The sequence below is a fragment of the Lepidochelys kempii genome, chromosome 1 (assembly GCF_965140265.1).
Source record: "Lepidochelys kempii isolate rLepKem1 chromosome 1, rLepKem1.hap2, whole genome shotgun sequence".
NCBI classification, from domain to species: domain Eukaryota; kingdom Metazoa; phylum Chordata; order Testudines; family Cheloniidae; genus Lepidochelys; species Lepidochelys kempii.
The window spans coordinates 39659797-39687446 of NC_133256.1; the positions used below are offsets into that span (position 1 = coordinate 39659797).

At 43.3% G+C, this 27650-nt stretch overlaps 1 protein-coding gene across 5 annotated transcripts in view; it reads right to left on the reverse strand.

Annotated features, from left to right (window-relative positions):
* LATS2 (large tumor suppressor kinase 2) overlaps positions 1–27650 on the reverse strand; it is a 101253-nt gene that overhangs the window by 33557 nt on the left and 40046 nt on the right. For 3 of the 5 annotated variants that reach the window (XM_073339854.1, XM_073339844.1, XM_073339865.1), the window contains one exon: positions 23282–23816. In XM_073339854.1, coding sequence (XP_073195955.1) covers positions 23282–23620 — 339 coding nt within the window. In that variant the 5' untranslated portion in view covers positions 23621–23816. Of the gene's footprint in view, positions 1–14110; positions 14497–23281; positions 23817–27256; positions 27506–27650 lie in introns of those variants that run through there. The other 2 variants (XM_073339875.1, XM_073339834.1) reach the window with 2 other exon arrangements.

Genomic DNA, 27650 nt, shown 5'->3' on the forward strand with positions numbered 1-27650 from the left:
TTTATTGCTTATCTTGATAGGGTTCCCGTCTCTGTGTACGTTGCCCATGCTGTTGTATTGTATGTGCCCCAAGCTGCAGTGAGTCTTACAAACACATTCTTTTGAATTGAAGACAGTCTGCTTCTGAGGTCAAAGTTCATTTCTTCATATTGTGAGTGACGTGATAGCCTGCGCTTTTCCTCCTCAGTACTTAATATGCCCAAAAGTGGGGATGAATTAGTTATCCGCTTGCCTCTCTATGCAGCTGAAAAAGATCTGAATTGCAATTTACTCACATCCCCCTAACCCCCACAAATTTTTCACTATGTGTCTGCAAATATTTGGCGCTGACTAAGGCTGTGATTTTGGTGTGAAGGTCACAGTGTTCCCAGGAGTCATGAACTTTAATGAAGTCAATGACTCTGCAGCAGCAATTCCTGTGGGCCGGGTTCCCAGTTCCGGGCACTGAGAACTGACCTATGTGATCACAGTGCCACTCATGTTTGGCTCATCCACCCTCCAGAGATGGAAACAGAGGGGCAGATGGGCCAAATTTAATTGGCGCTGTGACTAGCGCACAGGAGTGGGGAGCTAGGCCCAGCCCCTGTGGGACAGGAGCCGCAGCTGCGTGGTGAGTGCGGCCTGGGCTCTTTCTCCAGCAGCACCCTACCCTTACACCTATGGGCCTCCTCTCCTTGCTGCAATGGGCTCTCTCCAACACCCTCCCCATACACAGACCTTTCTATGACTATGGGTTTTATCCCCATACCTCAGCTATGAAATGGACTAAAAAAAAAATGTATGATGAAATTGCAGCCACCATTGACAACAATCATCAGATTTCCCACATACATTGGGGTTTAGAGTCTATAGCAATAAGCACAATTTGAAACCTAAAACTAGAAAAAAGTTTCATTATGTACTTGCGAAAACAAAACCACCAAGTCGAATCGCTATTCTCGAACACAGATGTCCCTGTTGGCTTGGTCATCTGCACCCGATGGATGACAGAATCATTCCAAAGGATCTCCTGTATGGAGGACTAGCAGATGCCCCAAGGCCACTGGGCTGACCTAGGCGCAGGTTCAAGGACATCGGCAAGAGGAATTTGAAAACTTTCTGCATCAACACGGCAAGCTGGGAAAATGCAGCTACCAACAGTCTACCCTGGAGGGCTGTGGTGCACCAGGGAGTCTAAAAGGCTGAAGAGAAGTGGTTAAGAGGCAGGAAAGCAAAGGGCAGCAGGCCTCAAGCACTAACAGCATGCCAGCTCCATTTTCTGGCCCTCTGCCTTCGGTTTGCATTATCTGTGGCAAGGACTGTCGCTCCAGAATTGGCCTTTTTAGCCACCTGCAGCACAACACACAGTAACTGAACTGCTTTGGGGCTTACACAGTCAGCTTTCAAGACAGACAGTTGCCATTCACTCATTTAAATGGAGTAATGGATTTATGTTGTGTGTCAATACTTGTAATCTTAGTACAAGTAAGGCCATGACTATATTACCACTTTTGTTGGCATATGTTGCTCAGGGGTGTGAAAAAAAAACCACACACACAACCCTGAGCGACATAAGTTACACCAACAGAAGCACCAGTGTGGACAACGCTATGTCAGCGGGAAAGCTTCTTCCACCGACGTAGCTACCGCCACTCGCGGAGGTGGTTTTGTTCTGTCAATGGGCGTGCTCTCTCCTGTGGGCACAGAGCGGCTACACGAGCAGTCTTACACCAGCGCAGCTGTGCCTGTGCTCCTATAAGCTCGCCAGTGTAGACATGGCCTAAACAACATACACATAACATGGTACACAGCCATCATATAGCTGTAATGCTTTCATTTTCACGCCACTCTCTGTGACAGGATCTGTACGTTATTATTGACTCAGTCTTGAGTGACAAGGTGGGTGAGGTAATATCTTTTATTGGACCAACTTCTGTTGGTGAGAGACAAGCTTTCGAGCTTACACAGATCTGAAGAAGAGCTCTGCTGTAAGCTTGTCTCTCACCAACAGAAGTTGGTCCAATAAAAGATATTACCTCACTCATATTGTTTCTCTAATATCCTGGGACTAAGACAGCTACAACACTCAGTCTTGAGTGGTCAGTTTTCAGTTCTCTGCCTGGCTCAGCACAGTTTGTTTTTGTTCACTCACACTCGCACATACACAAAGATTTAGCAGTCTCTTGTTCTAGACTCCTATGTGCTTGAAATCCTTAGTCTTCCAACTGGTTCTGTACCCTAACTGTCAAATGAGCGTCCAACTGATACTCGAAAACCTATTAGATTTAAATGATCCTTACTCCCACTTTCATCTTTACATCCCCTATGCGGAAACTCCCAGCTTGGTCTGGTCTACCATGTAACTATTCGCTTTCTCCTCCTCCAAGTCTCTCTGGGAACCGATCCCACAATTCTTCAATGAGACCTCTTGTCCTTCCCTTCAAGGAAGCACTAACTAAATAGAGGATGATTAAAGAAACAAACATACATTGTGGAACCAAAAAGATAACATACTAAACTTCACTGCCCCTTTGTATTCTTTATGTCGCATCCCGTCCCCTATTGCTAGACTCTAAATCGTCTAGTTAAAAATTGTGAACTCTTTAGGTCAGGGATCTCATCCTCACTTTTTGCCCACTCATTGACTAGCACATATTTGGTGCTGTACAAATAAAAATGATGATAATGAAGTTACATTTTATGAGAAGTTTTGCAGAGTTCTACCTTTACCTTTCTAACTCAACAATGCAAACCTGCAGCTGCTAGTTGAAATAGCGAGGTGATTTGTTGTTTGTACCTGTGCTGTTAACACAACTTATGATCAAACCAAGTTTTTCCTGTTTCTAACAAACAAGGCGTATTACTGGCCTGAGTTTTTGTACCTACGTGAAAGGTACCGCTACAGTTTTTCTTGCACTGCAGAGATTATGCTTGCTGGATAATCTTAAAATAAAGTTTAATAGTTTTTGCAGAACATTACACACAACATTCAAATCTTAAAAGGACCCTGTGCAACAAAGTTGTCAAGGCTGAATCCCCACTCTGGCACTTCGAGTACAGAAGGTGAGGTCCCGGAAGGATTCTAAAAATTAATACTGGCCACTCCAGGCTTGTATTAAACTCCTAAGGTTACAGCTTTTCTCTGACCTTGGCTTGGTAAACACTGCCACCACACAAATGCAAAAAAACCAAAAACAAACAACCCTTGGACCCAGGAAGGAGCACTTGGGAATTCCTCCCTGTGGGGTACCCTCAAGCCCTTTCACCCCCCTCCGTGGAAGAGCCGAGAAAGAAAACAAAGGAAATTAGCAGTTGCCACCAGCTAATTAAACAAGATATGCACAAACCTCTTAGGACACCAAAAATCCAATCCTGTTCTTAAAAAAAGGTACATTTTATTAAAAACAGAAAGAAAAAAAAATACATTTGGAACTTAGGCTTTTTCTAGATTTTAAAAGAGCACTTCCAAAAATTAAGCACCCAAAATAACTTCTTGGGGTTCAGCTTAAAGGTTACAAGCAAACAAAAGCATCTGGGGTTAGCATAGAGGAGATCCACAAGCCAAAATAAAGAAATAACCTGATCGTGTCTACCTAAACATTCCCTATCCCAATGACTCCTGCTAGGTATGGAAAATAATTTTTCATACCTGATTCAAACCTTACACAGCATTCCTGCTTATAGATTGCTTCTCCGAGTCCCTGCAGCCCAGAGAGACCAACAGTCAAAGGGAAAAAGAAAAGGAGTACTTGTGGCACCTTAGAGACTAACAAATTTATTTGAACATAAGCTTTCCTGAGCTACAGCTCACTTCATCGGATGCAAGTACTCCTTTTCTTTTTGTTGATACAGACCAACACGGCTGCTACTCTGAAACCAGTCAAAGAGAAAATTTCTTTCCCCATTTTAAAAAGTTCTAACCTTCCCATTGGCTCTTTTGGTCAGATGCCCACTTTTTTTCTTTACCTGGGGGACTTTTTAACCCTTTACAGGTAAACCAAGTAAAGAACAGCTATCAAGAGGGATTTTACAGCTAACTGGCTGGCTAGGTGTCCCTCAAAGGGAGCTACCCCCCTCTCTTTATCAAAAAAGCAAAGTGCTCTTCTACACTTTAAGATATGGGAAGATCTTAATCAATTATTGTATACAACTGTGTTCAGTTTTGTCCACTCATTGTGAAATGCAAACCACAAGTTCTGAATGGATCTGTAGGGGCTAGAGATATGAGGTGAAATCCCGGTCCTACTGAAGTCAATGGGAATTTTGCTATTGGCCTCAATGAGGCCAGGATTTCATCTCTCGAGGCTTCAGTCACCAATACAGCCCCATTGCTCTTGCACCCCAGCTTGGTGGGGGTGGAGACACTGTCCAGGTGTATCTATACAGCAGTAGATGCATCAGCCAAACCCCATTGCTTCCCTCACCTGACCCATATCACACCCCAAAAATGCTGAGCAATGATGCACAGCTCACTTCTGTGGAGCTGAACGCCACAGTACACAGGAGATACAGCTGTGTGGGCTCCTCAAATCCTGCCCCCAGTCCAGCACATATGGGGCCCTCTGTTGTTGCAGATGGGGTGTGAAGGCAGGACTGATCCCGTATTGTATGGGTTTTTGTTATTTAATGAACTGGAAAAGCCTGGAAAGAACCACCCCTGTCCCAACCCCCACCCTCAAAAACACACTTCCTGCAATATCCCATATACTACTCAAAAGTAATTTATCACTACAAACTGGCACAGAGCTCAGTACATTCCATTGTACTTGGTCACGCTTCCCTGACCTACACTATGCCAAAAATGACTAGTTTAACAGTTCTCTGGTGAATAAAAGCTTTTGGAACTCTGAAACAGAGCTGAGTTTTTAAATTCATATTAAGTCTGCGTATCTGTGCAGTAAGAATTTCTGTTTAATAGTATCTGTGGTCACACAGCCACCCCCATTCCACATTTTACCTTTGAAAAGGGGGCAATGCAGAAGGAAGAAAGAAGGAAAATTAATGTAGGAGGTTTTTGTAAAGACTACTAAAAATACAAGACAAGAAAAGCCCAAACAAACCCCAAAATACCTTCATATAAATTATACAGTATATAGCACTGAGCCAGAAGACAGTTACAAACAGCTACTACAGGGAATAAAACCCAACCAAGTACATCCAAATAAGTATAGAGCAAGATTGTCCAAAATGTGCCCACACACAAAGACACGTGTGTCCATGGCATCATTTGTTTTTGTGATTCTACTGGTACTTTACTTTAATAAGGACCTAATCCTGCAAATCTTGAACAGGATTAGTCAAACTACTCAAGATAGTAAGCGCTATGCTCAGCAGTGTTTGCTGGTTTAGCTTTTCACAAAAAAACAAATTTTTATATTTAAAAAACCCACCAAAATAAAACCATGAGAAATCTGTACCACTACAATTAAGCACTAAAACAGCAAAGCATTAATCACAACCTGTCCCATAACTCTGATGTGGGCTGTCAAGGTTCCTCTCCCATTCTGAATGCTAGGGTACAGATGTGGGGACCTGCATGAAAACCTCCTAAGCTTATCTTTACCAGCTTAGGTCAAAAAGTTCCCCAAGGTACAAAATATTCCACCCTTTGTCCTTGGATTGGCTGCTACCGCCACCAAACTAATACTGGTTACTGGGGAAGAGCTGTTTGGAAACGTCTTTCCCCCCCAAATACTTCCCAAAACCTTGCACCCCACTTCCTGGACAAGGTTTGGTAAAAAGCCTCACCAATTTGCATAGGTGACCACAGACCCAAACCCTTGGATCTGAGAACAATGAAAAAGCATTCAGTTTTCTTACAAGAAGACTTAATAGAAATAGGAGTAAATAGAAGTAAAGAAATCCCCTCTGTAAAATCAGGATAGTAGATACCTTACAGGGTAATTAGATTCAAAACACAGAGAATCCCTCTAGGCAAAACCTTAAGTTACAAAAAAGATACACAGACAGAAATAGTTATTCTATTCAGCACAATTCTTTTCTCAGCCATTTAAAGAAATCATAATCTAACACGTACCTAGCTAGATTACTTACTAAAATTTCTAAGACTCGATTCCTGGTCTATCCCTGGCAAAGGCAGCATAAAGACAGACCCACAGACCCTTTGTTTCTCTCCCTCCTCCCAGCTTTTGAAAGTATCTTGTCTCCTCATTGGTCATTTTGGTCAGGTGCCCGCGAGGTTACCTTTAGCTTCTTAACCCTTTACAGATGAGAGGAGTTTTCCTCTGGCCAGGAGGGATTTTAAAGGGGTTTACCCTTCCCTTTATATTTATGACATGGGCTAACCCAACTGCTGGATCCCATGTGCTCCTAAATCAGGGGTTCTTAAACTGGGCATTGGGACCCCTCAGGCGGTCACGAGGTTATTACATGTGTGGCTGCGAGCTGTCAGCCTCCACCCCAAAGCCCGCTTTGCCTCCAACACTTATAATGGTGTTAAATATATAAAAAAGTGTTTTTAATTTATAGGGGGGGATCTCACTCAGAGCCTTGCTATGTGAAAGGGGTCACCAGTACAAAAGTTTGAGAACCACAGTTCTAAATCAACCAGACCTGGGTCATTTTTCTTAGCCCTGAGTTTGAAGGCACAGTGACACATTCCCAGGCTTGAACAAGGGGTCTGAGCCTTTTCTTGGGACATGAGCCTCCACAATCCAGGCACCCTAGACCGGGCAAACTACGGCCCGCAGGCTGCATCTGGCCCGCCAGTTGTTGTAATCCGGCCCTTGAGCTCCCGCTGGGGAGTGGGGTCAGGGGCTTGCCCCGCTCCAGCTCTCCAGCCGGGGAGCAGGGTCAGGGGCTGCTCTGCGCGGCTCCTGGAAGCAGCGGCATGTGCCTCCACTGACTCCTATGCATGGGGCAGCCAGGGGGCTCCGCTCCACATGCTACCCCCGCAGCTCCCATTGGCCGGGAACTATGGCCAACGGGAGCTCTGGGGGTGGTGCCTTCAGATGAGGCAGCATGCAGAGCCACCTGGCCACACCTCCGCATAGGAGCCAGGGGGAAGGGGACGGGGGACATGCCGCTGCTTCTGGGAGCTGCTTGAGGTAAGCGCCACCTGTACCCACTCCTGCTCCCCAATCCCCTGCCCCAGCCCTGATCCCCCTCCTGCCCTCTGAACCCCTTGGTCCCAGCCTGGAGCCCCCTCCTGTACCCCAGCCCTCTCATCCCCAGCCCCACACCACAGCCTGCATTACCACCCGGAGCCCTCACCCACCCACCCCATGCCCCAACCCCCTTGGTCCCAGCCCAGAGCACCCTCCCACTCTCCGAATCCCTCTGCCCCCTTCCACATGCCGGACTTCTCATTTCCGGCTGGTCCCTGGAGCCCACACCCCCAGCCAGAGCCCTCACCCCCTCCCACACCCCAACCCCAATTTTGTGCGCATTCATGGCCCGCCATATAATTTCTATGTGGCCCTTGGGCCAAAAAGTTTACCAACCCCTGCCTTTGATGCTGGTATCAGTGCCTCAGCCCTCCAATTGCTTACATACTCCCTCAGAGTTCCACCTAGGCTGTGGTTACTCCGGGCTTCTTGTTTAACCCTTTCAGGGACAACGTGGCAGGAAGACAAGGAACATAGGCATAGTCACAGTCACAGTACTCTTTAAAAAGCACTAGATTAGAGAGCTATAGATCTTTTCAAAGTAACACAAGTCCTAGATGCAGCCCCTACTGTAAGTCCAAAGTATTATCAGCATTTCAGGCTAGGCCAAGTCCCTCCCGCCTTTTCTCTCTCCATCCAGCTCTTCTTGCATGTGGTGGTGGATGGCCCCACTTCTGAGAGAGGACCCCCCACTGCCTTTAAATGCGGTCATTCTCCCTTTTGGTATGTGCCCAAATGGAGAAACCCCAGCCCCGCTCCAGTCAGTTTCCTGTGTAGCGTTCATTGCTCCATGTGGTTGGGCCAGCAGCCAAGAGACAATCAAAGATGATGGTCTTAAAAAGTTCTGCGATTGCTTCTAAGTCATAGTCATTCAACTTGGTGTCCAATATCTTTCCTGGGCTGGGCACCTGTCCGGAATGCAACACAATAAACTGACCTTGTCAAGGTCATGCTGGTTTTTCAAAACAAAGAATACAAAATGTTAGTCAGCACACAAAATGGAAGACAGTGTACAAAAATGGAAGTCATAATTGATAAAGACATGTCCCACTATGTCAAAAATCATACCCATGGATCTTTACAATGTTACATCATGCAGCAAGGAGAAAAAAGGAAGAACGTGTTTGGAGAGAGAATATTTTCCATGAGTTTAAAATTAACTGAGGTTTCATTAAATTGTGAACTATTCAGCTGACCACAGAAGAAAGCAGAGACACATTTGTGAAAGTGGGAAAATGGGTATTTAAGGCAGGCGTCATTGGCAGAGCAGCTGGCTGTGCAAAATGGCAGGTAAAGAGGGAGGTGCAGAGTTCTAAAGAGCGTTGAAGGGAAGTACAGAAAGTACAAGAAACAAAGTCTGATGCAGTGGAAAACAGGGAGCCAGTGGTGGGATTTAAAGGAGTTGATAAGGATGACATGGTCAGAGCAACAGACAAGGAGGGTGATCTTACAGTTTACAAAAAGAACAGGAGTATTTGTGGCACCTTAGAGACTAACAAATTTATTAGAGCATAAGCTTTCGTGATCTACAGCTCACTTCATCGGACACATAGAATGGAACATATAGTAAGAAGATATATATACATACAGATAAGTTTGAAGTTGCCATACAAACTGTGAGAGGCTAATTAGTTAAGATGAGCTATTATCAGCAGGAGAAAAAAAAACTTTTGTAGTGATAATCAAGATGGCCCATTTAGACAGTTGACAAGAAGGTGTGAGGGTACTTAACTTAAGGAAATAGATTCAATGTGTGTAGTTTCAGAGTAACAGCCCTGTTAGTCTGTATTCGCAAAAAGAAAAGGAGTACTTGTGGCACCTTAGAGACTAACCAATTTATTTGAGCATGAGCTCGCTGTAGCTCACGAAAGCTCATGCTCAAATAAATTGGTTAGTCTCTAAGGTGCCACAAGTACTCCTTTTCTCAATATGTGTAATGACCCAGCAACTCCCAGTCTCTATTCAAACCCAAGTTTATGGTATCTAGTTTGCATATTAATTCAAGCTCAGCAGTTTCTCGTTGGAGTCTGTTTTTGAAACTTTTCTGTTGCAAAGTTGCCACCCTTAGATCTTTTACTGAGTGGCCAGAGAGGATGAAGTGTTCTCCTACCGGTTTTTGAATGTTAGGATTCCTGATGTCAGATTTGTGTCCATTTATTCTATTGCGCAGAGACTGTCCGGTTTGGCCAATGTACATGGCAGAGGGGCATTGCTGGCATATGATGGCATATATCACATTGGTAGATGTGCAGATGAACGAGCCCCTGATGGCTCACCCACAACTATTTCACATTTGGGGACAATATATACCTTCAAGTCAGTGGCACTGCTATGGGTACCCGCACGGCCCCACAGTATGCCAACATTTTTATGGCTGACTTAGAACAACGCTTCCTTAGCTCTCATCCCCTAAAACCCCTACTCTACTTGCACTACATTGATGACATCTTCATCATCAGGACCCATGGAAAAGAAGCCCTTGAGGAATTTCACCAGGATTTCAACAATTTCCATCCCACCATCAACCTCAGCCTAGACCAATCCACACAAGCAGTCCATTTCCTGGACACTACTGTGCTAATAAGTGATGGTCACATAACCACCACCCTATACTGGAAACCTACTGATCACTTTACTTACCTACATGCCTCCAGCTTCCATCTAGGACACACCACATGATCCATTGTCTACAGCCAAGCTCTAAGATACAACCGCATTTGCTCCAATCCCTCAGACAGAGACAAACACCTACAAGATCTCTATCAAGCATTCTTAAAACTACAATACCCACCTGCGGAAGTGAAAAAACAGATTGACAGAGCCGGAAGAGTACCCAGAAGTCACCTACTGCAGGACAGGCCCAACAAAGAAAATAACAGAACGCCACCAGCTGTCACCTTCAGTCTCCAACTAAAACCTCTCCAGCGCATCATCAAAGATCTACAACCCATCCTGAAAAATGATCCCTCACTCTCACAGATCTTGGGAGACAGACCAGTCCTTGCTTACAGACAGCCCCCCAACCTGAAGCAAATACTCTCCAGCAACCACACAACAAAAACATTAATCCAGGAACCTATCCTTGAAACAAAGCCCGATGCCAACTCTGTCCACATATTTATTCAAGTGACACCATCATAGGACCAAATCACATTAGTCACACCATCAGGGCCTCGTTCATCTGCACATCTACCAATGTGATATATGCCATCATGTGCCAGCAATGCCCCTCTACCATGTACATTGGCCAAACCAGACAGTCGCTACGCAATAGAATAAATGGACACAAATCTGACATCAGGAATCCTAACATTCAAAAACCGGTAGGAGAACACTTCATCCTCTCTGGCCACTCAGTAAAAGATCTAAGGGTGGCAATTTTGCAACAGAAAAGTTTCAAAAACAGACTCCAACGAGAAACTGCTGAGCTTGAATTAATATGCAAACTAGATACCATAAACTTGGGTTTGAATAGAGACTGGGAGTGGCTGGGTCATTACACATATTGAATCTATTTCCTTAAGTTAAGTACCCTCACACCTTCTTGTCAACTGTCTAAATGGGGCATCTTGATTATCACTACAAAAGTTTTTTTTTCCTGCTGATAATAGCTCATCTTAACTAATTAGCCTCTTATAGTTTGTATGGTATCTTCTTACTATATGTTCCATTCTATGCGTCCGATGAAGTGAGCTGTAGCTCACGAAAGCTCATGCTCTAATAAATTGGTTAGTCTCTAAGGTGCCACAAGTACTCCTGTTCTTTTTGTGGATACAGACTAACACGGCTGCTACTCTGAAACCTTACAGTTTACATCCCCCCCGTTATTACATAGATTTGAAATCAATACATGGATTAACTGATACAAACGTAGCCCCTGATCCTACCAACAGTTACACATAAGTAACTACACAGAGTAGTCTCACTTAGTGGGACTGTGCACACACAAGTATTTGCAAGATAGAAGCCTAGATACCATCATCACCTGCAACAAGTAATCTGTTGCTTTCTGGAACTCTATGTATGTGGAATACTTTAGCTCCCAACTTAAGCAAGAAAACATGCAACTTTTAAGGTCCAAAGCATCTATCACAGGAATGCAAGGATACAAAAACCAAAACACAAAAAAACACTGAAGTCATTTAAACGTTGGAGTTGTAAAGGTCTACATTTTCCCATTCATAGAGGAATGGGGGTTATTGCAGACCCTCCTTGTTCTATAAATATTGCGACACATATTAGGTAGCACATAAAAAAATACCACTCCAACCCTTCCTCTGCCCCTCACACACACACACACACACAGCAGTTAAAGGCAAAGTGGCATAAAGGCACCCAAGACATAGCAACTGAGAGAATGGTTATTTTTTTATTGGCTCTGTTCTGCAGTAGCATAGGCAGCATGGTCGTTATCCTCTCCGCTGGAACTAAAAGTACCCAGTAACTAGGCACTCCTTGACTTCAGCCTTCCCAAAAGTAACCTACTTAAAAAGGCTATTTTAGAGTGTTTTTGTATTCCATCCCCACTACCTATATTTACCTTGTATTTTCTTCACAAGGAATATTTGAGTTACTTGGACTCTATTCAAAATGAGGCTCATAGATCTCTCATCTAGGAAGATTCAACTCTTACACTGACTGGCGTGAAGCAAGAGGAGCAATAAGTCTACCTTTTCTGTCTCCCCTCTATGGAGCTGGGAGAGGATCACAGTCAGAACAAGAAAGGTTCTCCCTGTCTCTGACCATTGAGACTGGAATAGAATCTGGTCTAAAAAGGCACTTCCTTCCCCACAGTTCTCTGCAGTTTGGGAGGAGGGGAGTACCGCAACAGTGATAGGCCAGGACTACCCTCTCACTTTTACTGATGCACCATTATTTTTCAGATAATATATGTGTTTGCTTGAGATATGAGCAGGGAGAAAGGGGAGGGGGAAAAAAAAGAGAAAAACAAGCTATCCCCTTGTAATCTATCTGGATAGCCAGTAGAAACATACATATACACACACATTATCTATCTATCTATCTATATATATGAATAAAAAAATATGGCCAATACTTCTTTTTTTAAAACAGGTGTACCAGATAAACAGCATGCATGCCCACAGCTCACATTCCACATGTTAACTGTTCTAGTGTGATGAGGATTTATTCAGCTTACAGGTTTCAGAGTAGCAGCCATGTTAGTCTGTATCCACAAAAAGAACAGGAGACCTTGTGGCACCTTAGAGACTAACCAATTTATTAGAGCATAAGCTTTCGTGGGCTACAGCCCACTTCATCGGATGCATAGAATGGAGCATACAGTAAGAAGATATACATATGCACACATACAGAGACCATGAAAAGGTGGAGTAAGAGGCTAATTAATTTAGATGAGCTACTGTCAGCAGGAGAAAAAAAAACTTTTGTAGTGATAATCAAGATGACCCATTTAGACAGTTGACAAGAAGGTGTGAGGATACTTAACATGGGGAAATAGATTCAATATGTGTAATGACCCAGCCACTCCCAGTCTCTATTCAAACCCAAGTTAATGGTATCTAGTTTGCATATTAATTCGAGCTCAGCAGTTTCTCCTTGGAGTCCGTTTTTGAGGTTTTTCTGTTGCAAAATTGCCACCCGAGTTAAAATGTATTACATGTATATTTGTATTAAAAAGAGTTCTTTCTAATCTGCAAAATCTTTGCATCTGGTCCTTCTAATAAAACCTGTCTCAAAGTTAATAAACTTCACTTACCTCTTCACATATGCAAAATTTTTCTGACTTAACAAAAAACTATTTTGGCTCCTATCAAATACAAGCTGTCAAGGAGAGCAGAGATTTAAGCTGAGAACCATAAAACATGCAAAAGGAACTGCTACACCCTAATATCATTGTGATACAACTTCCTGTTACATTAGTGGCATTCTCAAACTTTTGGTTACAAGTGCGATTTTTTTAAAAGCTTGATGTTAACACTTCTACAGATTTTCCAATGACCTGATGAAGCCATTTGTTCTTTTACTGAAGACAGACATAAGCAAACCTTATGCTGACCATTAATTGGTATTTATTACTACACAAGAATCTTTAATCTAGACAAGCACCGAGAAGAAAAACATAATAGTATCTTGTTACTGAAATATATGATTATAGTGCTTTATATAAGCTCCACATTGAATAATTGGGCATAGACAGGTTTCAGAGTAACAGCCGTGTTAGTCTGTATTCGCAAAAAGAAAAGCTCACGAAAGCTCATGCTCAAATAAATTGGTTAGTCTCTAAGGTGCCACAAGTCCTCCTTTTCTTTTTGGGCATAGACACTCTCCCTTTACTATACATGCAGAACTCTCATTAACATCCATGTCAAGTTGTTTACGTGCATGCATGTGCTTATGGAGAAGAGCGGTCTCCATTGGTTCAACAGAACTGACCATTTTGTATATATTTAATGGTTTACATTTGGCATGGAATTCCCATCCTGTTATTTCAAAGGTGGCATTACAAGGAATTCCCACTCCTGTCCCGTGCCACCCAAGAGGGAGGGTGGGAAGGAGGACTGATAAGGACAGCAGCAGAAGTTTAAAACGAATGCAATCCTGGTTAGTTTCATTCTGGTGCTCTACAGAGAAGTGTGCTATGCAAAAGCAGCAAAGGCACCATCCACCACTGCTGGACACACTTGTACAGGGAGAGGGTGGAGAGAAAGGAACGAGAAATTATCTTTGCTCCCTGCCCCAGATTTCCCAGCACAAGAATGCTCCTGGGCAGCTCTTGAGCAAAGCATATCCCAGAATGAATGGACCCCCCAGTGTCGCACAGCAGCAGCATAGCAATACCTAGTAGAGTCTGGTCATTTTCACTAGCAATGATGCTGCCCTTCTTGCCAGCAGCAACATGGGAGACTGGAGACAAGAAAAAGAAGTGGAGTAGGAATAGACACAGGGAGAAATGTCAACACAAAAGAGTTCAGGAGTAGGCTTGGCCTCTTGCCTTCAGCCCCCAGGGGAAAGCTGTGACTCACTTCATTCTTTAGCAGCCAAACTGAAACAACTGAAGGCGTTCTCTTCAACCATGTGGGGTCAGAAAGTGTGATATGTGGCCTTGGGGGAGGAGCGGGGGTGGGGGGTGGGGGCAAGGGAAGGACAGAGAGGGGTAAAATGTGATCCTGGAAGATCCTAAAAAAAGAAAAAAAAGAAGAAGAGATTGTAACAAAAGGAAAGGGTAGAAACAAGCACACACTATCAGTATCCAAAGGAAGGGAAAGAGAAAGGCTTAATTCCAAACTGGGATGGGAGGTGGGAGCACAGACACGACACTGGTAGCTGAAATCCTCAGATATGGGTTTTATTTTACCTGTTGGAGTGTGTATCATTCAGCAACACACTCATTTGATAATATATTTGTGATCCCCCGCTCCCCAAAAAAAAAAAAAAAAAAATGAAATGAAATGAGATCTAGTCCTTGCCAAATTGCAACACTGCTAGTGAGGGTCCACATGCCATTGTTTAGGTATTTCCTACAGAGCAATCCAGGCTGGTTTAACAGGTCTCTTTTCACCTACACTTCAATTTTCACTCTTCTTTTCTACTTCTAGGGAAAAAACTAATGTCTTTCCATCCTCACCACATTGTACTACCCATGTGCTCAGATCCCAAAATTCTGCACCCACTGCCAGAGGGAGGTTTTCAGTGACGGCTTAATTCTGTGTGCCCGTCCCAACAAAAAGGATTTCTGCATAAATTACATTTAGTGTAACAGAATCAGTGTCAGTTAAGGAAAAAACGGTTACTCGCCTTCTCATAACTGTTGTCCTTCGAGATGTGTAGCTCATACTCATTCCAATCAGGTGTGCGCATACCACATGCACAGTCGTCGAAAAGTTCTTCCCCTAGCAGCACCTGTCTGTTTGGCTGTGGAGCCCCCTGGAATGGCGCTCAATATATGACCCCGCCAACCCAGCGCCTCCTCAGTTCCTTCTTGCTGGTTACTCCGACAAAGGGGAAGGCGGGTGGGTTTGGAATGGATATGAGCAACTCATCTCAAAGAACAGTTACGAGAAGGTGAGTAACCGTTTTTTCTTCAAGTGATTGCTCATATCTATTCCAATCAGGTGACTCCTAAGCCTTACCCAGGCGGTGGGGTTGGAGTTATGGAATCGCAGATTGAAGCACTGCTCTGTCAAAAGCTGTATCATCTCTGGCATGCTGGACGATGGCGTAATGAGGTGAATGTATGTACCAAGGACTAAGTTGCTGCCCTGCAGATTTCTTGTATCAGGACCTGGCCCAGAAACGCTGCAGATGAGGCCTGTGTCCTTGTGGAGTGCGCCGTAAGTGCCGGGGCTGGTGTCTTGGCCAGCCCGTAGCATGCGTGGATGCAGGACGTGATCCAGGAAGACACTCTTTGAGATGAGACCAGTAGGCCTTTCATGAGGTCAGCCACCACTATGAACAACTGGTTCGATTTCCTGAACAGCTTGGTGCATTCAACATAGAAGGCTAACGCTCACCAAACATCCAAGGAGTACAACCTCTTGCTGATGTGATGGCAATTAGGAAGGCTGTCTTCCACTATAGCTAAAGAAGGGAGCAAGATGCCAGCAGCTTGAATGGGGGCCCCATTAATTCAGAGAGGACCAAATTAAGGTCCCACACAGGAACAGGCTAATCTGGGGATGTAGCCGATCCAGACCATGAGGAACCATCCAACCATGGGGCTGGCGAAGACGGAGCATCTAGAGAGTTCGGGGTGGAAAGCTGAGATAGCTGCTAGGTGTACCTTTATGGATGACACTGCCAGGCCTCGCTATTTCAGGTGCGGAAGGTACTCCACAATAAGAGGTAACGGTGTCTGAAGTGGGGGCATATGACGCTGGTCATACCAGCAAGTGAACCTCTTCCACTTCAAGTATGTGGCCCACGTGGAGGCCTTTCTGCTGCTGAGTAAGACCTTCCTTACCTGCTCCAAGCACAGGAGCTCCATAGGATTCAGTCATGAAGCTTCCAGGCCATGAGGTGGAGGAACGAGAGGTCTGGGTGATGAAGACGACCGTGGTCCTGAGTGATCAAGTCGGGGAGGAGCGGCAACATGATCGGAGTGTTGACCAACAGATCCAGAAGCATGGTGTACCAGTGGCGTCGCGGCCACGCTGGGGCCGCCAGAATTAACTCTGCCCCGTCTCTGCGGACCTTGAGTATGACTTTGTGCACGAAAGGGATCAGGGGAAAGGTGTAGAGCAGACGGCCTCCCCAGGGTAGCAGGAGTGTGTCTGCGATTGAGTGCAGGCTACTTTTCTGGAAGGAGCAAAACACTGGGCACTTCCTGTTGCTCCGAGTGGCGAACAGGCCAACCTGGGGAAATCCCCACCACTGGAAGATGGAGCGAATGACATCCGGCTGGATGGACCACTCGCGGCCGTGGAAGGATCTGCTGAGGGGGGTCCACCAGTACATTCTGGGCTCCTGGCACACATGATGCTTCCAGGTGAATGGAGTGGGCTGTACAGAATTCCCAGTCTCCTAACAGAGGGGCAAGGACCGGGTTCCACCCTGCTAGTTGATGTAAAACATTGCAGTAGTGTTGTCCATCAATACTGCCACGTGCTGGCCTTGCAGACGAGACTGAAAAGGCCTGGCACGCAAGTCGCAACACTCTGAGCTCCTTGATATTGATATGGAGAGAGAGCTTGTCCTGTGACCAGAGGCCCTGCATTCGGAGATCTCCCAGACGTGCGCTCCAACCTAGAGCTGACTCATCTGTAACTAGAGATAAGGACAGCTGAGGGGGACTCCGCAGACTATTCGAGCATTGAGCCCACTAGTCCCAGGCTGTCACGCCCCTAGCGGTAGGTCGAAGCGAGCCACATCTGTAGAGGCTTAAGTCTCAGCCTGGCATGTCGGACCATGTACGTGCAGGGCACCATGTGACCGAGAAGACTGAGGCAATTCCTTGCTGTAGTGGTCGGCTACGCTCTCATGCATCGAATGATGCTTGCTGTGGCTTGGAATCAGGACTGTGGCAGGCTTGCTCTTTCCTGGACCAAGTCCAGCACTGCTCCGATAAACTCTATCCTCTGGGCCGGAGACAAGGTGGACTTGTTCACGTTGAGAAAACCTAGTCTCTCAAAGGTGGATGTGGCCAGGACCTGCGATTCCACCTGTTCCTCTGGTGTGCCCCCCGAGCACCCAATTGTTGAGGTAAGGGTATACCTGTACCTGCCTTCTTCGGAGGAAGGCTGCTACCACCGACATGTACTTGATGAACAGTTGTGGGGCTGTCGACAGGCCAAAGGGAAGGACCCACAAACTGATAATGTTTTTGGTCTATCATGAACCTTAAAAAGCGTTTGTATGCAGGATAAATTGCTATGTGAAAGAACACGTCTTCCATGCCGAGGGCGGTGAACCAGTCTCCTGGATCCAGAGAAGGGATAATTGTGTTGAGGGAAAGAAGTGGAGGAGGCGGTGTGAGATGGCAACAAGCCAGGGTTCTAGAATGCAGGGAGCCACGTCCAGGCGTGGGAGGTATGAATCCCTTCTCGGGAAGGAGGTGCAGAAGTCCCATCCAGTTCCAGTTTCCCTGATTTGGAGAGGGGGATGGAGGAGGAGAAGAGATTCCATCCCATCTTGGTCTCTCCAAATGGGTGACTGGGGGAGGAGGGAAGAAGACGGCAGGCAGAGGTCCCGGTCTCTCTGTTGGGATATGCACTGGCCGCTCTCTCTCACCTGGGTCCAGTCCTTGAAGGAGGACAAGGACCGGTGACAGAACTGCCAGAAACTGGCTAGAGCTGGGGCTCTGGCCCCTGAGACCCACCAAGCCTGGCTCCCCACTTCCCAGAACCCCAGGCTGCCATCTCCTCATTGTCTCCTCCCTCTTTTCCACTTCCAAGCCTGCTCTGGAAGGGGAGATGGCGGCTCAAGGATGTTCATGTGAATTTTTAGTACTTCTATGGCTAGAGGTAGGGGAGTGTGGAGGGGGTGGCCTGGGCCCCCTAGACGGTCCCCTCCGCACCTTCCCTCCCCCATTGCACTGCTGAGTTAGTGATTCCCCCGCACCCCAAAAAAGAAAAAAGCAGCCTCTGCCAAGGGGGAGAGATGAGTGGAGAAATATTACTTTCTTCAAAAAAATGTAATCCAAGACAGAAAGATCAAAGGATCCTGGAATGCAATAAAAAAAACAAAAACAAAAAAAACTTTGTAACTGAATTCCAAGACCTCAATGTAATAAAGATGACAAGATGGTCAGCTTGATACTCTTAGATATATTAAAAAGAAAAGGAGGACTTGTGGCACCTTAGAGACTAACCAATTTATTTGAGCATGAGCTTTCGTGAGCTACAGCTCACTTCATCAGATGTTTACCGTGGAAACTGCAGCAGACTTTATATACACACAGAAATCATGAAACAATACCTCCTCCCACCCCACTGTCCATTACCAGCAGGACAGTGGGGTGGGAGGAGGTATTGTTTCATGATTTCTGTGTGTATATAAAGTCTGCTGCAGTTTCCACGGTAAACATCTGATGAAGTGAGCTGTAGCTCACGAAAGCTCATGCTCAAATAAATTGGTTAGTCTCTAAGGTGCCACAAGTCCTCCTTTTCTTTTTGCGAATACAGACTAACACGGCTGTTCCTCTGAAACCTGTCATTAGATATATTAGAGTTCCCACAAACATCTTTTATCTTTCCCATTCCTTGAAAGCCACCATAATTAGAGTTTGAAGGGGAGAGCCGCCCTTAAGGAATGTTCAGGTATTGGCACAGCGTAGGAGGTGTGTGTTTTATTTCAGAGGCATTTGTAAAGGTAAAGTGAGCTGTCAGAGACTCCGTACGTCATGAATCATACTGCTCACCGCACACCACTGCAATGCGGCATTTTTTAAGTGCACAGCGTAAGAAAAATTCTGAACTACTGTTGTTAAGAATAAACTACATATACAAACTATAGCCAGGGAACTTCACCAAGTGAAGACCAGCCATCACCAAAGTAAAATAGAACAGTTATTTAACAGCGTGTATTTACATAATTTAGAACAGAAAACAATATTCTTATGTCAAGGTTTTTTTTAATTCTGAAGTATGGCAAGAAAAAACCTAGCCCCTTCAGGCTGATGGAATGCATCTGATCATATGCTCAATTGCATCTACTTGCTACAACTGAAAAACAATAATTGCCCAGGGTGATTTCAAGTGGCTTACTGATCTGCAAGAAGTCTCTCCACAATCTTTCTCAGTGATTGAAAGCTACACTTTCAAGCCCAGCAAGTTTTGTTTAAAAGGGGACTAGTATATTAGTAGTGTTTTTGACTACATGCTTTCACACTGAGTAAGGTCATGTCTTTTGCGATCAAGTTTTACAAGTTTTGAAATTATTTGATCTGAAATATTTGTGATTCCAACTCATATGCTATTTGTTTAAGTAATGTCTACAACAGTCATTATTTAGCAAGAGTGACTCCGTTTAGCTGCCAGGATTGTAATTTGTTAAAAGGGTTATGGTTAATATAAAATAAAGTTAAGATCCAGGGTGAAATTCTAGATCCACTGAATTCAACAGCAAAGCTTCCACTGAGTTCAGTGGGACCAGGGTCTCTCTCCCAATATCTTAAGCACCACCAACTCTGGAAATGGGCATATTATGCCATTCAGAATCGAGGAATCTAAACTTCAATTTACAGTCATAGTGATGCACCCAACATCAGTTATTAATCAACTTTAATACTAACGCCATCTGAAAATCTCTTATCAGCTGTTTTTAGAAGCAACACCTAAAATTACAGAAACATAAAGACATATATTTTTTAAAATTTTGCATTTACTTAATTAATTTGATAGCACATTCTATATAGTTATTTTACTAATTCTCCAGCAGTCAATTTTCCCTTTTTGTCATTCTTTCACACAGCAAGAGAGAAAATAAAAAATAAAATGTGATTGTGATCTGAATCTACTTTTAATTTTTTTAAATTGAACAAATGTCAACTGGATGGTACCCAGTTAAAAATGCATCATTCTGATTACCATCTTGTTTCCTTCCCCAACACATGCTTGAATTCCAATAGATTTTTGAAGTGAGCTTCTCAAGAGCCGAGAGATAAAAACCCTTGCTTTATGCTATCTGATGGCTTGGAAGCTCAACTTTCAAATAGTATTAAGCATTACTCTCCATCTCCATAGGTGCTGGAACTAGGCATATGGGGGGGGCTGTCGCACCTCCTGGCCTGAAGTGGTTTCCACCATATACAGGGTATAGTTTGGTTCAATGGCTCTCGGCAACCCCACTATACACATTGTTCCAGCACCCCGGTCCATCTCGATAGGTGTGTTAATAACTGCTGCTAAAATTGAAAACATACTACAGAAGTACCTAGTAGTGGACCTTAAATTCCTTTTAGTACTGGTAGATTGTTTTCTAACACTGGTCCTGGCTCAGTGACCAGAAAGAATGAAAATGTTGATCTTTGCACCCTCGAATATAGTCCAATGGAAGTAGGGTTCCTCTGGAACACAACACCAAACCAAATTAGCCCAGATCTATTGTGAGAATGAAGTTCTTCAGACCATTATGATGAACATCACACAGCATTTAGGTGTTTTCAAAATCCACCGGACACCTTAGATTAGATTTACTGATGGCAAATCACTGATTTCAGCTATTGATCATTAAGTAGCTGGTTAGTATTTTATACAGTGAGCAGGAGTAGGCTTGCTGTATGGGAAAGTTAAGAGGGACACCCCCCCATTGGGCCATTTAAGGCCCAGCATTTTTCTATTTTTACAAAAATTGTTTTCTAAATCCTTGTTTCCTGTGTATCTGTAATATTAGCTCCATCTGTGGTTTATTTAATTTTTTAACACTCACTCCTGGCATGGATTGGGAAAGTGGCATGTAACATCCTCCTGACTGGGCAAAGGCAAGAGAAACCACAACCTTTCTTTTCAGGTGAGAAAAAAACACTGCAAAATATGCATTCACCACCTCCAGATTAGACTCCATCTGGGCTGAACATGACTGCCACCAAGGAGCTATTTTCGTGCCATGCACTTATTAGCCAGTAAAGGCAGGAATAAAAACACAAGCTTCACGGGCTATTTATTTGGTTGAATTTAGGGGCCTCATTGAAAGCAGTTGACAGAGTCCAAGCTACCTCAAGGAACTCCCATCCATTCCCAACCTTCCAAGACATGTATGCTTCATCTAGATTGGACTGGGTAAGAGTATGGGATGCACAGACAGAGCATTTTCAGAAACAGGACACCAGTTGTGGAATCTCTAACAGGAGATTATGTCGAATCTGACCCTGATGATGTTCAAGTCTAACTGCTATACTCATTTGATATGGCTGCCGCTAGTAATGGCATCTTCACAGGACCAAGCCACAACTGGGGAAACTGAATGGAAAGAAGTGAAACACAAGGAAGGATCAGGGAGAGGAGGAAAAACCACAAACATGTGCTCTAGGATCTACGGAGCCTATGAGAATGTGACCATTTAGAGCACAGTCAGAGCTGACTTTAATTGTTGTACAGCATTTCAGATACCTCGTGCCAATAGCTGAGACCTGGTATATAAAAATAGTTATAAAAAATTATATATACACAGTATACTACACTGAACTTCATGAAACATTTTTAGCCATAAGTCCCAAAGCATTCTGAAAGATAAGCAAGGATCCCTGTTTATAGGTAAGTTTTAGAAGTCTGCACTCAAAAGCATGTGTGCATGATGTGTCTTTGTAAATACACCCAATTTGTATGTACAAATCAGGGATCCCACTGTGCTCACTTAACCATCACTCATTTATGTGCATCAAGTGTTTGCATTCAGAAGTACCTTAGGAACTTCTGAGTGCAGACCTTTCAAAATGTAAGCCTTCATGACACACACGCTCACGCAGCAAGTCAGTGTCACATCCAGGAAGAGAACTCAATTCAGCATCTGATCCACTGGACCAGGTAACATCTAGTTGCTCCTCCCCAATCCTCCCATTATCATCTGGGTCTGCATCTTGTCTTCTCTCTACCCAACTTGTAGAACATAAGCTCACTGGTGCAGAGATTGTTTAAATATCTCTATCCCGTGCAGCTCCAAGTAAATGTCAATGGTTGTTATTATGAATTATTTGTCAAGCAACCCCCCCACTTCAAGGAAAGTTTTAAGAAGTTGATAGTCTTTGAAAGGTGCCTTGAAGGTCAGTAAATACAAGGTTTGATAGACAAGTAAGTGGAAATAAGGTTTGGAATCAAGGAATCATGAGAACACCTTGCCATTTAAAGCAGGGGACTATAAAAACACAAGTGTTTCTGCTTGACACACAAATGCCATTTGAGCATAAGTGGTAAAAGATGGTTTCTCATGCAGCCAGGACCTGAACCAGAAACAGAGCTTTATAAGTCAAAGCCAACACCACAAATTGTATCCGCACACAAATAGGAAGATGATGCCAACTCCAGAGCACATATGTAAAATACTTCCAATGAAAGATACTGTTTAACACAGAAATAGCCACACTGTGTACTCTTCACCCCAATACCGCCCCTCCGTAAACTTGGCTATGCAACAATGGGCATATTTCAGTTAAAGAGCCAGACACCGTCCCTTTCTTCTGATTGCTTCCGAGAGTCAATGAGACTTGGGGCGTAAGTCACCAAGGGTAACATTTTCAAAAGCACCTAAGTCACTGACAGCTAACTCCTATTCAAGTCACAGTATGGCCAAACACTAGCTAAACCATTGAACTGCATGGCCCAGTTCTGATGAAATAGCTGAACAGCTGAGTATCATCTATGTCTTCCAGGCACCCCCGCACACATCCTATTATTACTCCTATTGTGCCCATAGGCACACCAACAAGATAAATGACAGAAGTGACAGAACAGAAACCTATGGGACCCCATGACAGGCCATGGGACAGATTAATGGCCATCCAATGCTACCCACTGGAATTACGCAAAGGAAGGAACAGATCCACTCAAGAATAAGTCATCTACCCTACTAAAGCCTCCAGCAACAGCAACCATTCTTCATGGCCAACAGCAGCAAAGGCAGCCGACACAGCTAGAAGAATCAGCAGCACTTGTCATTTGACAACATTTCCTTGGGTCAACCACCAACGGATATAATTTCTGTAGATTTATATATACTTGCTTTAAACCCAGTATAACATTCCTTCCCCTCAAATTCATACGTACCTGATCACAGCCTACATTCACCAATTCCTGCAGCATCTGCCTATTTACTTCTGTGGAGGCTGAGGTCCCCGACTCATTAGCAAAAGGCAACAACGAATATCTGATTTCTCGTAGTGCTTTCTGATAAGGTCCAAACTTGGCTGTTGGTCTCATTTGCTGCTGCCTGGCAGCATCTTTCCCTATTAAAATTTTAGGGTCCAGAGAAGTTTCGCTGCCTGGTCCAACAGGTAATCCCTGACCTGACGATTTGGAAGGCTGCTTCAAACCTTCACGAATCTCTTGTAATCTTTGCCTGCTGTTTCCAGAATAAGTTGTAGCAGGAAAAGTCTTTGGCCTCATTGTTAATCCAGTTTTTTTTCAGCATAAATACAATCTTCTTTCTCTTTAGAATAAAGTAGTTTTAAAATAAGTGTTCCTCTCTTGATGATCCTTAAACAAATAGTTTCCACTCAATGTTTTAGTTCAGCTCAGTGTCTTCCTGGCTCCTACGGAGAATGAAAAACCCTGGAATCATCATTGTGCAAACTGTTTGTACCTGAAACAGAAAAGAAATATGAACTTAGTCTCACACATTTTTCTGCCTGTTTTAAATGATTTGCCTCTTAAGGGACTTCAACATGATGACAATTGCGGTTTACCCAGTGAAAGCTGCAGAACCTGACTATACCAGTCCTCAAAGCTGAACATCATTTAATAAATTTCACTTATCTGTTTTCCATTCAAGGATTTCAAAGTGCTTTTGCAACACGAGAACTGGTCAACATTTTTCAGGTACAAATTTTTTTTAATGTAAAACGCCCTTTTTTAGAAATTAAATTTTCACAGAAAATAGTTATTTCTCTAGAAATTTTTGATTTTCAAAAACCAAAAATATTTTCAGTTTTCAAAAACTGACAACCAAAAACCTAAAACTTTAAAAATCTCACTGTATTTAAAAAGCTTGGTGGCAAGTTTCCTGTATAGCTGCATAACTACAAACAGGCCAAATCTATCTTTTATTTCATCGTTAGTGAAGGGTACGTTCATGCGGAGGCTTTGTATGTCAAGATCTTGCCTGAAGAAAAATTCTTGTTTGTCTTACAATAGCTGAGTTATAAATCCCAGAAAAGGAGATTTATAATGGCAATACTGACAACTCTAACTATAGCATTTTCTACTATTTCAAAACCAAGGTCAGCAGCAACAAGACATTCTGACATTCCACTTTAACATCTAAATAAATCTTGAAGATGAAGAACTTTACTCTCCTTGAGTAATACCTTCCTCCACTGGGTCAGGTACAACTTAGCGTGAGTAACGAATCTGATTCTTGCACTGTAGGGTTTTTGCGTAACAATCTTGAGCAAAGGTGGCCAAATCTAAATTAAAATGAGTAGTGACAAAGAATAAAAATCCTAATCTGGAAACAAAGAAAGACTGCTAGTTTGTCAATCACAAATATGCTTACTCTGACACATGGAAGGACACTCAATTCAGTTTCTGAGCTCTTTGGTGGAGTATCTGTATCATCGTATGTCTTTATACAACTAGCACAATGAGGCTCTGACTCTGATGGGGGTCTCCTGTCATTACCATAAAATTAAATATTAAATAGAATATGCAAAAGAAGATTAAAAGATCTACCACACTATCGAAACTGCTCCACACCTCTGCAGCTGCTACTGTTTGGCTGAAAGTTTTAGCCCCAAAAGGAGAGTTCTTCCATAAAGATTATAACCCATCATTTTCACATGCTTATATCAAAGTGCCAATGGACCCTTAACTCTAGCTTCTGCTATTGTGAAAACAATAGTGTTTCTCATCTTGAGCTGGCTGCTAAAGAAGTACTGCCAGGGCTTTAAATTAAATGTGTCCTTTAATTTTGCTCACTGGCCCCCAAAAAGGGGCAAATGGAACCATCACAAAGCTTGGAAAACATTTCCAGATTTACACCATACATCCTCATCACCCATCATGCTGGCCACTATCCTGAAGGCCAAGATTGTCTGGACCCAAGATTGTTTGAAACCCAACACCACTCCCTAACTGGCAGAGAGTTCATTGCTGAGTGACATAAACTAGGAGGACTTGGCACAGAACAGAACACAATGGCACCACACCATACACCAAGCCACAGCTCACTTGGAGGAGAACAGATGTGCTCATGAGACAGAAAAGCGACAAAGGAGGAAAGAAAGGGCACAACAGTCCAGCCAACAACTATGTCTCCTCCAAGACCACACCTGTCACTTCTGTGTGGAAATCTGCAGGGCATGAAATGGGCTCCTCAACCACTTAAAAACCCACCAATGAACCCCGGTGGCAGACATCATCCTTGCATTGAGGGATTGCAAAGATGACATAAAGCCTTTCCTCTTAACCATGGGCTGAACCCTTTTAAAATGGGAAAACAGGACACTGGAATCAAATCCAAGTCTCCAGTACGACTGTGCATCTCTTTAAACAGTGGCAGCACTAACTAATATGTTCGATCATAGCACAGGAGTGACAGCCTCACATAATGTGTTGCATGCCCCTCTAGCAGCTAATAAACACAGAAGCTAGCCAATTACACTTATTGTCTAGAATTACACATTAGTTCAAGTGGTAGGCCTCTGTGCTTTGGTGCTAAAGGTCCTCAGTTCAAACCCTGATGCTGATCTGTGGTAGGTTGTCGCTATCTAAACATTTTTTGGTTAAAGTTTAAATAAAAAATGTGCCTTAGTGGTTAGCCAGATGACCTAGTACCAGACTCAGGAATACGCTAGACAAAAGCTGGATTCAACCAGAGATCTCAAACTCTTTGTTCCCCAATTCTTGGTGGTGTCCTGAAATCCTTAATAATAAGCTGTTTGTGTCTAAATCTGCAATTAATGGTGGGAGGAAGTTTGTGATGAGAAAAAGGGTTAAAGCTATTTATCCATACTGTGACATTTCCTCCTAAACAACAATTCAATTATCGGTTGACAAATCCTGCTCAGACACACAGAGTGCGGCTGCCAATGTAGTCGGGGCGTGGGGAAGTGCATGCAGGTTTCTGAGGGTAAGATTTGGTCCCCCTAAGGTGATAATAGCAGCTAAAATGGACTTTAATAAATAAAAGACACTTAATATTATTGAAGTCATTTTAGGAATACACCATAACTAAATAGTATTTCATAGATGAAAAATACACTTGCAGTCCAATTTATTACCCAGTCTTTCCTTTCCCTTTCCTGACAGCAGCCGATACCGTATGGCTGGGTTTAGGAGGAAGAACAAACAAGGACTTCTCTCAGACCCGGTGCCAATGTTCAGGCATGGGATGTGATAGAGAGGAATGCAATTCCTCCAACTCCTTGCAACCCAGGAATTGGCCTTTTGCTTATACAACATGTCTCATAGAAAGAAGTTTTGTGGCCCATGATCCAAAGCATGATTCTAATAATGTTGGGTCAAGTCAGCTGGAAACTTCTTGAGTTTTCTTTCTGTTTTAGCAGCATTAACTGAGTGATCAGCATTACATCTACAGTATGAATGAGAACAGCAACAGCAGCCACCAGATAACTGTTACTGTGTTTTATATTTTCCAGCAGAAAGAAAAGTTAACTTAGTATGCAAGATATGCCAAGTATTGGAATAGCATTTAAATATTACAGATCTGCAAAGGAAAACAAATTGTGTGTGACCTTCATAAATGGTGGACTTAGTTGTATTTTTAGGGGGGAAATAGCTGTGTTTTTAAAAACCACAGAATTAAATATCAAAAATATCAATTTATATTTATAAAGCATATCTGTACAGTTTGTACTATCCCAGTTTTAAAAATTCAGTATCCTTCTAACATTCAACCTGTCTTTGAAATGAGTGCCCACCTCACGCCCCTACAATCACGAGTAATCATTTTGCAAAATTATTTGCGTTTTAAATCATTCTGATTAAACACCATTAAGCTTCTTTTCAAAGAATTTCTGTCCATTACTAAGTTACAATACCCCAAATAAAAGTTAGGGTTACCTTCATTACAGAAAGTTAGAACAATTTTTGTAGAGTTGAATTTTTTTCTTAGTTGACAAATACCGTCAGAGGTTGTGGAAGTAGACAAAAAAACAGATACATTGAATTTAAACTATATTCCCCACACAGGTGTTCTGGACAACGAATGGCATAATAAAAACAAATTAAAATACAGTGAAAAGCTACCATCATTAATATGCAAAATAAAAAATAATGATGGGGTCTTAATAGCAAAAGGAGGAGAGGAAAAAAGTTCTAAATGTGTCAAAATAAGAATGGTCACCAAAAACCTTTTAAATGGAAAAGTAATTAGGTGTTTTATAGAAGAAATTAACAAGAATTATTTTCAGGGGATAGAAAGTTCCATTCTCCAAAGACCCAATGACAAAGATAT